This window comes from Corylus avellana, chromosome ca5 (genome assembly GCF_901000735.1).
Source record: "Corylus avellana chromosome ca5, CavTom2PMs-1.0".
Lineage (NCBI taxonomy): Eukaryota > Viridiplantae > Streptophyta > Magnoliopsida > Fagales > Betulaceae > Corylus > Corylus avellana.
Genome location: NC_081545.1, coordinates 4,726,016 through 4,739,028, shown reverse-complemented (window position 1 = coordinate 4,739,028; position 13,013 = coordinate 4,726,016). Strand labels below are relative to the sequence as shown.

At 35.5% G+C, this 13,013-nt stretch overlaps 1 protein-coding gene and 1 long non-coding RNA gene across 2 annotated transcripts; both read left to right on the top strand.

Moving 5' to 3' along the window:
- Positions 1 to 578: 578 nt before the first annotated feature.
- LOC132182627 (putative disease resistance protein RGA3) lies at positions 579 to 7,800 on the top strand. Its single transcript, XM_059595930.1, has 3 exons — positions 579 to 966; positions 3,025 to 3,670; positions 7,705 to 7,800. The coding sequence occupies exons 1-3, from the start codon at positions 661 to 663 to the stop codon at positions 7,716 to 7,718; spliced, it is 966 nt and encodes a 321-aa protein (XP_059451913.1). The 5' UTR covers positions 579 to 660; the 3' UTR covers positions 7,719 to 7,800.
- A 122-nt stretch (positions 7,801 to 7,922) lies between these two features.
- Positions 7,923 to 10,421, top strand: LOC132182628 (uncharacterized). Its single transcript, XR_009440317.1, has 6 exons — positions 7,923 to 8,048; positions 8,212 to 8,317; positions 8,632 to 8,777; positions 8,974 to 9,722; positions 9,967 to 10,094; positions 10,189 to 10,421. It is a non-coding gene; the product is annotated as an uncharacterized LOC132182628 (long non-coding RNA).
- The last annotated feature ends 2,592 nt before the right edge of the window (positions 10,422 to 13,013 follow it).

Sequence of the window (13,013 nt, the reverse complement as noted above, 5' to 3'; positions counted from 1 at the left end):
GAATTACAAAAATTGTTAATTAATGTTTCCCCGTGATGAAATTGCCCTTAATAAAATAAAACCATTTTTTTTTTCAGAAAAAAAAAATTATAACTAAAATTATAAGAAAAAAAAAGGGTAGCCAAATTTTAAAATATGAAAAAAAAAACAATAAAAAGAATTTGTTTTTTTTTTTATTATTATTATTTTGAATTTATAAGAATATTTTTATCTTATTAAAAAGTTTGTAGAGTTATTTTTTTATTTTTTTGGTATTTTGGAGAAGATATTATTTGAATTAAAAGTTTAGAAGAAACATTGTAAATTCCGTAATAACTTAATTATAATATATCAAAATTTCTTTGTTAATGAAATACATTTTTTTTTTTTTTTTTTAATGAAATACTTTCTTATGCATGCATATAAGACCACACAGCTATGAGCTACCCATTATTGATCATGACCTTTAGAAATTGATTCCGCGAGACAATAAGAAGATTTAAGAAGTGAAATATGAGCCGCACATGCATGGCCACATCATATCTAATGGACTCCTTTTAAAGTTTGAACGTCAAGTCAATAATGCACCTCTGAATCATCAATAATATATCCCATACACCTCTGCATCATCAATAATTCCCTCAAGATCGGTTTACTTGACTCACCACCCACAACCCACAAATGGCTGAAATAGTTCTCTACGACACTGCTGGGAGCATCATTAGGAGTTTGAGCTCTCTTGCTCTCCAAGAGATTGGAGTGTTATGGGGTTTCAAAAATGAGCTTCGAAAGCTCGGGGACACCGTTTCCACCATCCAAGCTGTGCTTTTGGACTCGGAGGAGAAGCAGGCCCATAACCATGCGATCAAAGATTGGCTTCGAAAGCTCAAGGATGCCATGTACGACGCCGACGACTTGCTGGATGACTACTCCACTCAACTTCTACGCCGACAACTGATGACACGGGATAAGAAGATGGCAAAACAAGTAAATTCTTTATTAATGTGCACATGATGTTGTCTGTCACTAAAGCATTCCCAGACCTGCATACAAATATTTATCACAACACAAGCCAAAGCAAATATATATCATTTTACGTAGTTTAAAATTTCTCAACAACAACAACAATTTGTTCATTATAATGTTAAACCCAACTATTGAACGGTATGGAAATTCTAATCTCAAGATAATTTCATCATAAACCCAATTATTGCTTTGGTATATATATATATATAAGCAATAATCACTTAAATTGACATGCATTTAGAAGTGGCAAAGAGTACAAATTACCTCGATAGTCAATATTGTACTTAGGCGACAACTATTAAAATGTGAATAGTAAGGTTTAGCGAAATTATCCCTATACTAGGGACGTAAATTGTGATTAAAATTCGTTCCTAAGTTACTTGACCTTTCAAACCTTCCCTCTATTATTAGAGATGTTTTATTCTTAGAAATAAGTTAAAAACTTAACCCTAAAGTTTCTTTTCTTTTCTCTTTATTAAAAAATATTTTTAATGTTTATTTCTTTTTTGTACCTTGGTCCGAACATAAAGTTTTCTTTTTCCTTAAAATGTATCATATTCTAGGAGCTCATTCTATTAATATTTTCATAACTTTTGAATAAATAAACGAAAGTAGGGTTAATCTTGAAATTTCACGAAAAAAGTGGTTTAGTTTTCTTCCAAAAATCTCAAAATTGTTTTTATGGGGGCTTGGGTAAGAAATGGCCCATTTGAACCTCCTCCTAACTAGGTAAACCAGATAAGGCCCACAACTCACTAAATGGACCTAAATTAGAGCACTACAGTTTGGTCACTTGGCCCATTGGTCCACAACACATATATCTAAGGTTCTTAACTTGACGAAATTTGGATCAAATACCCGGCCACCTAAACATGCCATGGAGTGAAAGTTTAATTTCCAGATTTAACCCAAAGCTCCTCTTGATGCCATATATGAGAAATTACTTATTTTCTTGATATAGTCTTAACACCGCTTGAGGGTTATGTTTAGAAGTTTTTTACCACTCAAATGAGCCATTGAAAAGAGGTTTTTGGCTATAAAAGTTTCTGGTTTTTGGCTTTAGGTATTAGATCCTATGTCTATTTCATGAATGAACATCATTATAAACGTCATTTTTAAAGGACAATACTTTCTTCCAAAAAGATCAACACATCTTGTACACATAGACTTAAATAGCTTTCTGGTTATAAACTAACATCTTACAAAATTATGAATGAAACATTAAATTATGCCCATCATTAGGGATAAGACTATGCCATGGATTAGTCCATTAGGTTAAGAAATTAATTATCGTCCCCAAGAGGTAGTTCAATCGGCTGGGACCACGCCTCATGAAGCGGAGGTCACTAGTTCGAAACCCCTCCCCCCCTCTTGTGTGGACATGTCAAAAAAGAAAGAAAGAAAGAAATTAATTATCTCTTATAATCTCTTTTAGGTTCCTTGATCCAATTTTTATTACGTTCACTAGGGCCAATAACATTGGTTCAGATATCTAAAGCCCAAGACATTGGGCCAAAACTCGTACTAACTTATATCAAATATGGGGTGTTACAGACTTACAGTAACAATGTTTTCCTGTATCATGTTGACATATATAGATGCTTTTATATTCCTTTGTTTTGTCAATTTTCTTTATCCTTACAACTACTATAAATAGAGTCTTACCTAAAACAGTCTCATTTGTAAGAGTACTAACCATATGCAAAAAATGTGCAGTTAATTAAGTTGCGACATCTTTCCAAAGAGCAAATGGCGTCTAAAAAAAGTTACATAAATTATCGGCCCCCATTATAAACCCAACTATTCAATGATAGGGGAATTCTAAAACTATCACAGTGAACGGATTGGAATGGGTGGTTATAAATAAAACAACCAGAAAAAAAAAAAAAAAAAAAACTCTTAACTTAAACTTACAACAATTACAAACATGACCTTCATATTTTCCTTAGTTACACATATAGCCCAAAAAATGTTTAACTTTTTGAAATGGACCATACTAAATATTTGAGAGTATTACAGGTACGCATCTTCTTTTCCAAATCGAACCAGCTTGGATATGGCTTTAAAATGGGTCATAAGATCAAGGCAATTAGGGCGAGACTAGATGAAATTGCAACTGATAGGATCAAATTTGGCTTCAATGAGCACACCACAGCGACACAGTTTGAGCATATGAAAAGACAAGATACACACTCATTTGTACATGGGGAAGATGTCATTGGGAGAGAGGATGATAAGGAGTATGTTAAAAAGCTATTATTCGATCCCAATATGAATGAGAAGAATGTTTCCATAATTCCCATAGTTGCGATTGGTGGACAAGGAAAGACCACACTTGCCCAGTATGTGTACAATGACGAGGAGGTTCGAAGACATTTTGACCTAAGGATGTGGGCATGTGTCTCTGATCCTTTTGACGTGAAAGCTATCATTGTAAAGCTCATAGAATCTGCGACTAAGGAGAGACCTAAAAGCCTTGAGATGGATCCATTGCAAAGTGAGCTTCGAGCGAAAATTGATGGGAAGCGATATTTACTTGTTTTAGATGATGTGTGGAATGAGAATCGTCTAACATGGTCCAACTTGGAAAAGTTGTTAGTGGGTGGCCTAAGAGGAAGCAAAGTTTTGATTACTACACGTAGCGAAAAGGTTGCAGAGATTACAGGTACAATTTTACCATATCCTTTAAGAGGTTTATCTGAAAACAGTTCTTGGAATTTATTTAAGAAAATGGCATTTAAAGATGGGGAAGAGCCAAATAATCCAAAGCTAGTAGAAATTGGAAGGGACATCATACGAAAGTGTGCACAAGTTCCTCTTGCTATAAGGAGCATTGGGAGTCTATTATATTTCAAAAATTCAGAAGATGATTGGCTATACTTTAAAAACCATGAACTTTACAAAATAACTCAACAAGAAAATGATATTTTTCCAATACTTAAGTTGAGTTATGATCATCTCCCATCACACTTAAAGCAATGCTTTGCCTTTTGTTCGTTGTTTCCAAAAGATTATGAAATTGAAGTGGAGCTGTTGATTCAGTTATGGATAGCTCAAGGCTTTCTTCATTCATCATATGGAAATAGACATCTTGAAGATATTGGTTGCGAATATTTTATGGATTTGCTTTGGAGGTCGTTTTTCCAAGACGTACAAAGAACTATAGTTGGTGAAATAGAAAAGTGCAAAATGCATGATCTTATTCACGATCTTGCACAGTCAGTAGCAGGTGAGGAGTGCACAATTTTATATCCAGATAGAGAAAAAGTAGTTGGTAGAACTCGTCATGTGGCATTTCATTCTTCAGATTCATTACCAGATATTCTTGCTCTTTTGCCCAAGCCTAACAAAATGAGAACACTTCTTCTACGCATTCCAATACTTCCAAGACTTGATGATGAGCTTAACTTGAACAATGCGGTACTTGAGTTGATTAAGCCAGTCTCTAATATACTTATTTCAAGTTTTAAATGCTTGCGTGCTTTGAATTTGAGTCAGTCAAGTATTCAAAAAGTGCCAAATTCCATTGGCAAGTTAGAGCATTTAAGATTTCTAGATCTGTCTAGGAATAAAGATATCAAACTACTCCCTGCTTCTATAACTAAATTGCAGAATTTGCAAACACTAAGACTTGACTATTGTCTTAAATTGAAAGAATTGCCAGAAGAGACTAGAAACTTAATCAGCCTTAGGCATCTTGGGCTAAATGGGTGTAATAGCTTGATGCATATGCCTCATGGACTTAGAAAGTTGACCGCTCTCCAAACACTGTCCCTATACATTTTAGGGAAGAAAAAAAGTTCTCTCTCCAAGCCAATGGGTGAGCTAGGGGACCTGGATGGTTTAGATGAGTTGAGAGGAGACTTATGGATCAAGGGTTTAGAGCACTCGAGATCTTCTCCATCAGAAGCAAAGGCTACAAACTTGGAGAGGAAGCAACATCTTCAATGGCTGATATTAGAGTGGGACTCAGAACCTAGTGATGAATGTGATAAGGCAATTGCAAATGATGAACAACTATTGCAAAACCTTCGGCCGCACCTAAATTTGAAATTATTATCTATATTTGGGTATGCAGGTGTGACGTTATCTAGTTGGGTGTCCTCGCTCTCAAATTTGACTGCTATTCAAATATCGGGTTGTAAATGGCTTCAACATATCCCACCATTGGACCGATTCCCTTTTCTCACGCGTCTTTTTCTTAGTAACTTAAGTGAGCTGGAGTACATAAGCAATGATGGTAGTGACGTGTCCTCTTCACCCCTCAAATTTCTCACACTTATGAATTTGCCAAAGTTGAGGGGATGGCGAAAGACGAGGGAAACAGATCATCTTCCATTATTCCCTTCATTTCCTTCCCTTTCTTTTTTATGTATACAGAATTGCCCTATGATGTCTCTAACAACACCCTCCTCTTCCTCTCCCCTTTCTGATCTCTCCAAATTGAAGTATCTTTATCTTGTGGAATTAGAGGAACTTGAATATCTGCCACTAGAGTGGCTGCAAAACCTCACTTCTCTTAAGACTCTGGTGATTTCGGATTGTCGTAAAATGAGAATATCAATTTCTCCACTCTTTCAACATCTCAGCTCACTTGAAAATCTGTCTATTCTTTGCTGCGAAGAACTTATCAGCAATGAGAATGAAGATGGCGCACATGGCCTTGGACTTACAAGATTTGGTCATCTATCTATCATTGGCATTCCAAATTTGGTTTCTCTCCCAAGAGAGCTTAGAGATGTTACCACTCTGCAAGGGCTTCAAATTATGTATTGCCATAGTTTGGTGTCTTTACCAGAGTGGATAGGCGATCTCACTTCACTTCAGGAGCTTGAAGTCGTAAATTGTCCGAAGTTAATATCACTGCCCGAAGGTATGCGCCGCCTCACCTCTTTACGTAGTTTGACAATTGCGGAGTGTCCTTGCTTGGAGGAAAGATGTGAACAAGGAACGGGAGAGGATTGGCCAAAGATTGCTCACGTCCCAAACTTTCATAAAGGCGGCAATGGTATCAAAGAATGGATGGAAAGCCGAATTCGCCAATATTTTGAGGTTTTTAAGTCACCAATTAGACAATAATTTTTCTTCTTCTTGTTGTTCCACTTTATTTTACTCTGTCAGGCTTTTGATATATATCTTATTTGATTTCATATGTAGGAATCATTTAGTTTCACGTATGGACAGTTCACACAATCCGATTTGTACAGAGCTCAAACATTTATGGTATTTTTTCCTATCTTTCACTTCAATGGCATTTCCAGTATTGTTTTCTTCTTTTAGTTTTTCAACATTTCCTTCGTTTCCATTTGAAATTTAAATTCTACAAACGGTAGCATCACATATTAGGTAAAAGACTTATAATTAATAGATGAGGGAAGCCAATCCCATCCCTATTTTTCACAAAAATTTAATAAAAATTTGCATTACTCTGTTAGGATTTTCTCAGTGTCAAATGTAGATTCTATTGAACGAATGGATAAAATTTACATTTTTATTATTTTCATTGAAAACTTTTGGGTTATTGTTGAATTTATTATTTTGTTTTTTGATCGAAAGCAACTATTCATCAAATGGGTTGTGGGGATCATGTGGATATTTCTACAATCTGTTTGTATAAGACAAATTCAGTTCTTCAAAGAGACTTGGTATAATTGAGTTTCTCTTTTTTATCTAATGGTGGAATTGTATTAGTGATACGTATACCAATGTTAAAATGTCAAATGCTATTCCTTCTTCCTTATTTCACTTGCAGAAACAATTGAAGCAATTGAAGCATTTTTGATTTATCAGATTTCATATGCAGATACAATTGAAGCACTGGCATACAAAGATTTAAGATTTGGAGCCAACTCGAAACTTTTTCACTCTGCAGCTAAGCATTAAGTGGAGAAGTCGGGAATTTGAGATGGAAAAATTAAGAAAAATCTGTATGATTCCTGGAATATCATCTTAAGGCTTGGTCTTTTAATTATCTTCTCAAAGATCATAAGGTGCTGAAAGCTGAAGCAGTAGATATTAGCCTTGGAGTGGATCAGGAGGCGTTTGTGAAAAGGGTGCTCCATGTCAATTGCCGAAAAGGAGACAATTCCTCTTCTACGTGTTGGCCTGTAACTTTTATATGTCTTTGCCCCTGGTCCCATGTTCCATTTCCTCTTGCCTGGGAATTGTGTCCTTTTCACTTAACTCACTCCTTCCTTGATTGAAAAAATATCATTTCACAACAGAGGCCAAGAAGGGAGCTTTAAAATGAAGGTCTTCTTTTTTGCCCTTTTGAAGGAAACCCTGGGAAAGAGGTGGGGAGCTGGGAGTTGGGATCAAGAGTTGTTTGGGTATTTTCCCGGATTTCTATATGATTTTTAAAATGTGTTTGATGGCTTTGTTTGGATTAGAAGCACGATCCTGATATTTAAATCTGGACATGTGCAACTAGTGTTTGAATATTAGGAGTTATTATCCATTTTGTTAATGTAGAATATTTGGGTATCTTATGATTATGGGGTAGATTTAAGATTTATTCTTATACTCTGAATGCATGATACCTTATGTCCCTTGATGAGATAATATGTATTGGAAATCCATTTATATTTTTATGCCTTCCTCTGTTATTTGATGAACAAGAAAAATGGGAACAACTTTGTGATTTTGAAGGGAGTATGTGATAGTTACATAATTTTTGATAAAAACTGACATAAATTTCAGGTCTGTCAGCTTGAGCAGCAACTGTTTGATCATGTTTTCCCATCTTCTTCAGAGGATGTTTCAAGTTTGGCTCCATTGATTAGTCCTCTGTTTATTGATCAAATATTCTCCTCTTTTTCCATGTGGTGCCATGGTTGAGCCTTATTCAATAGAAAGTATAATTTGTAATACAGTGGGGATCAATCAGAGTTTTCATGGCTATGATCTAGTAAGCTCAACCAACTTCAATTTCATGTGCTTTTTTGTAACTTTACAAAGTTGAACTGAAGTTTGTGACTTTGTTCTGCAGCTTGATGTGATATTGCAACTCAGATACAAGTGAAGGAAGATGGATCTAAGAGGAGGTTTGCTACTTGTGATTAAGTTGTCTTTTAGCATTATAATTTGTTCTTCATTTTTATGTTTCTCTTGTGGACCAAAGAGTTTGAATGAAGTTTAACAATTGTTTGCAAGGAATAGGTGCATTGATCTATCATCTTATTATGCATTTTTCTCTCCAATTTACAGCTTACTTTATATAGAGATAGCTGATAGACCTGGATTACTGGTAGAAATCATCAAAATTATTGCTCATCTCATCATTGATGTGGAATCAACAGAGAGTGTTGCAGAAGTATGCTCTCTCTCTCTCTCGCTCTCTCTCTCTCTCTCTCTGTGTTTAAAAATCCTATATTTACATGCCAGTGATTGAATAAAAGAATTATGATAGACTAGGGAAGTCAATCCCATCCCAAATTTTCATAGAAACTCAATAAAATTTTTGCATAACTTTGAGTATTCTCATAATCAAATGCACATTCAGAAAGATTCTTTTTATTATTATTGTTACCGGAGTCATTGTTGGTGGATTGATTTTAACTTTTTACTGTTTTCATTGGAAAATTTTGAGTTATTATTGAGTTTATTATTTGGTTTTTTGATGGTCAGCAAAGACGTGCATAGAAAAACATCAATTCATGAAGTGGATGTGAGAATCATTGGGGGATTTCTACAATATTCTCGGATATGTCAGCCTCACTTGTACACAAAACAATGGAAACTATACAGAGCACTGTCATGATGAGGAAGATCGGGTAAGTAAATGGTGCAAGCATGTTGAGCCTGTGAAAGGGGACATGGAATTCAATTAACCATATTAATTTGAATTTTCAAATACTATTCTGCCTACAATTTGTTGAGCAATTTTTATCAGCATTTAGAACTTAAAAGACATGATAAAAAATCCCAGCTGTCCTTAAAAGCCACCTAACAAGTATTTTGCATTTGCAGGTTTCTTCCACTTGCTTGAAAGCATTTTAATTCCAAAAGACAGTGAGAATGCTTGCTTGTCTTCAAGTGAAATCTGTTGCTGTGCTCCAAGGGTATTGACTGGAATTGAAGATCATGTTAGCCAACCACTCTGTTTATGTGTCTCTTGTTAGTGCAATGCTTCAATTTTGTTAGTGCAGTGCTTTTGTTAGTGCTGCCTTTGCATATATGCTTTGCAATTTATATTCATGGTTCTGTTATATCTAAATGGGCTTTTATAAAATCTAGTGTTGAAAATTGTGTATGTAGTGCTTGAAAATTCAGCCTGTTGGGCCAGGTTGCTTAGTTTCTTTCTGTGGTGGACTATGGATAGCAGAGTAATATTGCAGTATTTGCAAATTTTAAAATGATAAAAGGTAATATACTAATATTGTAGAGTGCTATATATGGCTGCCATTCTTCTTGTCTTTTCTTTCTAATCTCTATAATCTAAAGTTAGTGATTATTTCTACCGTGGTTTTATTTGGAAAAGTGAATTCCTACCTTCTCCTTTAATCAATTTTCTCCCTAAATCTTGGTTCTTTGGCAGAAGAAAGATGTAACTGATGCAATTCAGAAGGTTGCTGCTGCTTATGACTGCAAAAATGTTGAATGTGTTTTCTCCATCAGCTGAAGCAGTTTGACAAGAACTACCACTCGAAGATGAAAGCATCTAGGTTTATTTTCAGTGAAATAAATCAGAAATTTCCTCCCATGCCATTCATAGCTAGGTGTGTTGTGCCTTCACCGCTTTTTTAAAAACATTGTCTTTTGGTGAATGTGTTAATCATGAACTCTTGCAGCCATATCCTGTTCTTCATGAGAAGCCTGCCGGTAGGAAACTTGTATCTGGGTTAAAAGCAGAACCCTGGTCAGATTCACACACACGCACACAGTTGATGTTTGTTTTGCTAATTTTGCAACAATGGGTTGTTGGTTTTGCATGAGATTATGTTGCTCACATCAAATTCACAGTTTTGCTAATGCCAGATGGTTCGAATGGAGTCGCATCTCATCCTCTGCAGGAGCTGCAGCCCACAAAGACAACAGATGATCCCGAAATCAAGGCCTTGTTAGCCTTGGGAAAAAGAAAAAGAAGAAAAGTAAGATGGAACATGATAATTGGTAAACTAGAACTATATTAACCTCAGTTATGTAATGTAATTGTTATTTGTTGGGATTATTTGTGTGTTGCAGGTAAAAATGGTGACAAAGGTGAGGAGTCAACAGAAGCCTAGCCTATGGATGCAACAACAAATGGTGCTGCTTCCCATCCCAAGATTGGGATTATTTGTGTGTTCCAGGCTGGGTCGTGCGTCATAGTGGCCTGTCTGATGGAAGAGGATTGTTAAGGATATAAATCTTTTATTTAAAATTATTCAAATCATATTTAAAGGTCAATAAGTAAAGACTTGTACTCAATTCAAATATTAAGGAAACTGGTAGCATATAAGGCTTTAAGGTTTGGATGTAGGTCATAGGTCAACTACCTTAATCTCTATCTTTTTCATTGCTTTTCTCAATCTCTTGGTATCAAAGTTTTTTGGCTAACACGAAGATTGATTCCAAATGGTGAAGTCCAAATTTTGGTCATAGTAGCCGTTAGGCCCATTACAATTCAACCTATAGCAGCCATTCTTCAGCCACTGGATATTCAAGATGAACAATTGGTAACAGAGCGTTCATGTTGCAGAGCATGTTAAAGATATAAATCATCTGTGATAAATGTTAATTTGTACTTTCTAAATCAAAAAATTTAGATAATATTTATTAACCATAATTTAAGGGATATGTTTGTATTTAAAATTATTCAAATCACATTGTACTCAAATCAAATATTAAGGAAAAAGGTAGCCTATAAAGCTTTAACTGTGGATATAGTCCATAGGCCAAATCACCTTAACCTCTATTTCTATCTCTTTCATCTCTTTCCTCAATCTCTTTAGATTAGTATTAGTTTCTATAAGGATAATAGATCATGATGCCAAGTATATTGCCTTCATGAGCAGCTCTATTTCTATGGAACCAAAGATGCTCACAAGCCACAGCTCATATTTTAAATCCTTCAATACTTTAAGGACACACCCAAAAAGAAAAAGTAAAAAGGAAGGTTAAAGTATCAAGCATGGGTTCACAGGTGATCCCATGCTTGATACTTTAACCTTCCTTTTACTTTTCCCTTTCAGGGCTTAACCTGTCTATTGAAGCTAGGTTCTAAAGTATGAGATAAATGCAAATGGCCACACCTAGGCTATCAAATATACACCAAACACATCTTCCTAATACACCCTTACACTTCAACAGCGGCTTTGAGATGGCCGAGGCAATTCTATTCGACACTGCTGCGAATATCAGTAAGAGTTTGGGCCCTCTAGCTCTCCAAGAGATTGGGCTGCTATGGGGATTCAAAGATGAGCTTCAAAAGCTAGGAAATATGGTTTCCACTATCCTAGCTGTGCTTTTGGATGCAGAGGAGCAGCAGTCCCAAACACTGAAATTATAATTGTGGCCGCCTTTCCATCGTGTGTGTGTCTATATATATACATGCAAAATATCCAACCATAGGGGAGTTCTAAAACTAGCACAATGATTATATTTGAATTGGTGATTATAAATATAACAACAAATATAACATGACCTTCATCTTTTCCTTAATTACACAGCCAAAAAATTGTTTCAACTTTTCATAATGGACCATATTTTGCTTATGACCAACGCATATTTTTTTCCGAATCAAACCAGCTTGCATATGGCTTTAAAATGGGTCACATGATAAAGCAAGTTAGAAAGAGACTGGATGAAGTCGCAGCTAATAGGATCAAATTTGGCTTTACTGAGCGCCTCATAGGGACACAATTTTTGCGTAGGAAAAGAGAAGATACACACTCTTTTGTACGTGAGGAAGAAGTCATTGGAAGAGAGGGTGAAAAGAAGGCTATTAAAGAGCAGTTATTCCATTCCAATGAAAAAGAAAATGTTTCCATCATTCCCATAGTTGGAATTGGTGGACAAGGAAAGACCACGCTTGTTCAGTATGTGTACAATAACGAGGAGGTCCAAAGGCATTTTGATTTAAGAATGTGAGTGTGTGTCACTGATCCTTTTGACGTGAAAACTATTGTTCAAAAGATCATAGAATGTGCAACTAAAAGGAGACCCGAAAGCCTTGAGATGGATTTGTAGCAAAGTCAGCTTTGAGCGGAACTTGATCGGATTAGATATTTACTTGTTTTAGATGATGTATGGAATGAGAATCCTAATAGATGGTTCAATTTAAAAAATCTGTTGGTGGGTGGCCTGAGGGGAAGCAAAGTTTTGATTACTACAGATAGCAAAACAGTTGTAGAGATTACAAGCACGGTGTCACCATATCTTTTAGAAGGTCTATCTGAAAACAATTCTTGGAATTTATTTAAGAAAATGGCATTCAAAGATGGGGAAGAGCTAAGGAATCCAAAGCTAGTAGAAATCGGAAGGGAGATTGTACGAAGGTGTGCACAAGTTCCTCTTACTTTAAGGAGCATATGGAGTATGTTATACTTCAAAAATTCAGAGGAGGATTGGTTGTACTTTATAAACAATGAACTTTACAAAATAACTCAACAAGACTGATATTTTTCCAATACTTAAGTTGAGTTATGATCACCTCCCATCACAATTGAGGCAATGTTTTGCCTTTTGTTTGTTGTTTCCAAAAGATCATGAAATTGCTGTGAAGTTGTTGATTTAGCTATGGATAGCTCAAGGCTTTATTCATTCATTAGATAGAAACAGACGTTTTGAAGATATTGGTCACGAGTATTTTATGGATTTGCTTTGGAGGTCATTTTTCCAAGACATACAAAGAAATGCATATGGTGATATAGAAAGATGCAAAATGCTTGACCTGATTCACGATCTTGCAGAGTTAGTAGCAGGGGATGAGTGCATCATTTCAAATCCAAATGCAGAAAAAGTAGTTCAAAGAACTCGCCATGTGGCATTTAATTCTCTAGATTCATTACGGGATATTCCACCTCTTT

What these genes read in the sequence shown, in the direction of transcription:
- LOC132182627 (XM_059595930.1), top strand. Translation starts at nt 661, where the DNA reads ATGGCTGAAATAGTTCTCTACGACACTGCTGGGAGCATCATTAGGAGT. An exon ending in ATAAGAAGATGGCAAAACAA is followed by an intron (nt 967 to 3,024) that starts GTAAATTCTTTA and finishes AGAGTATTACAG; the next exon opens with GTACGCATCTTCTTTTCCAA.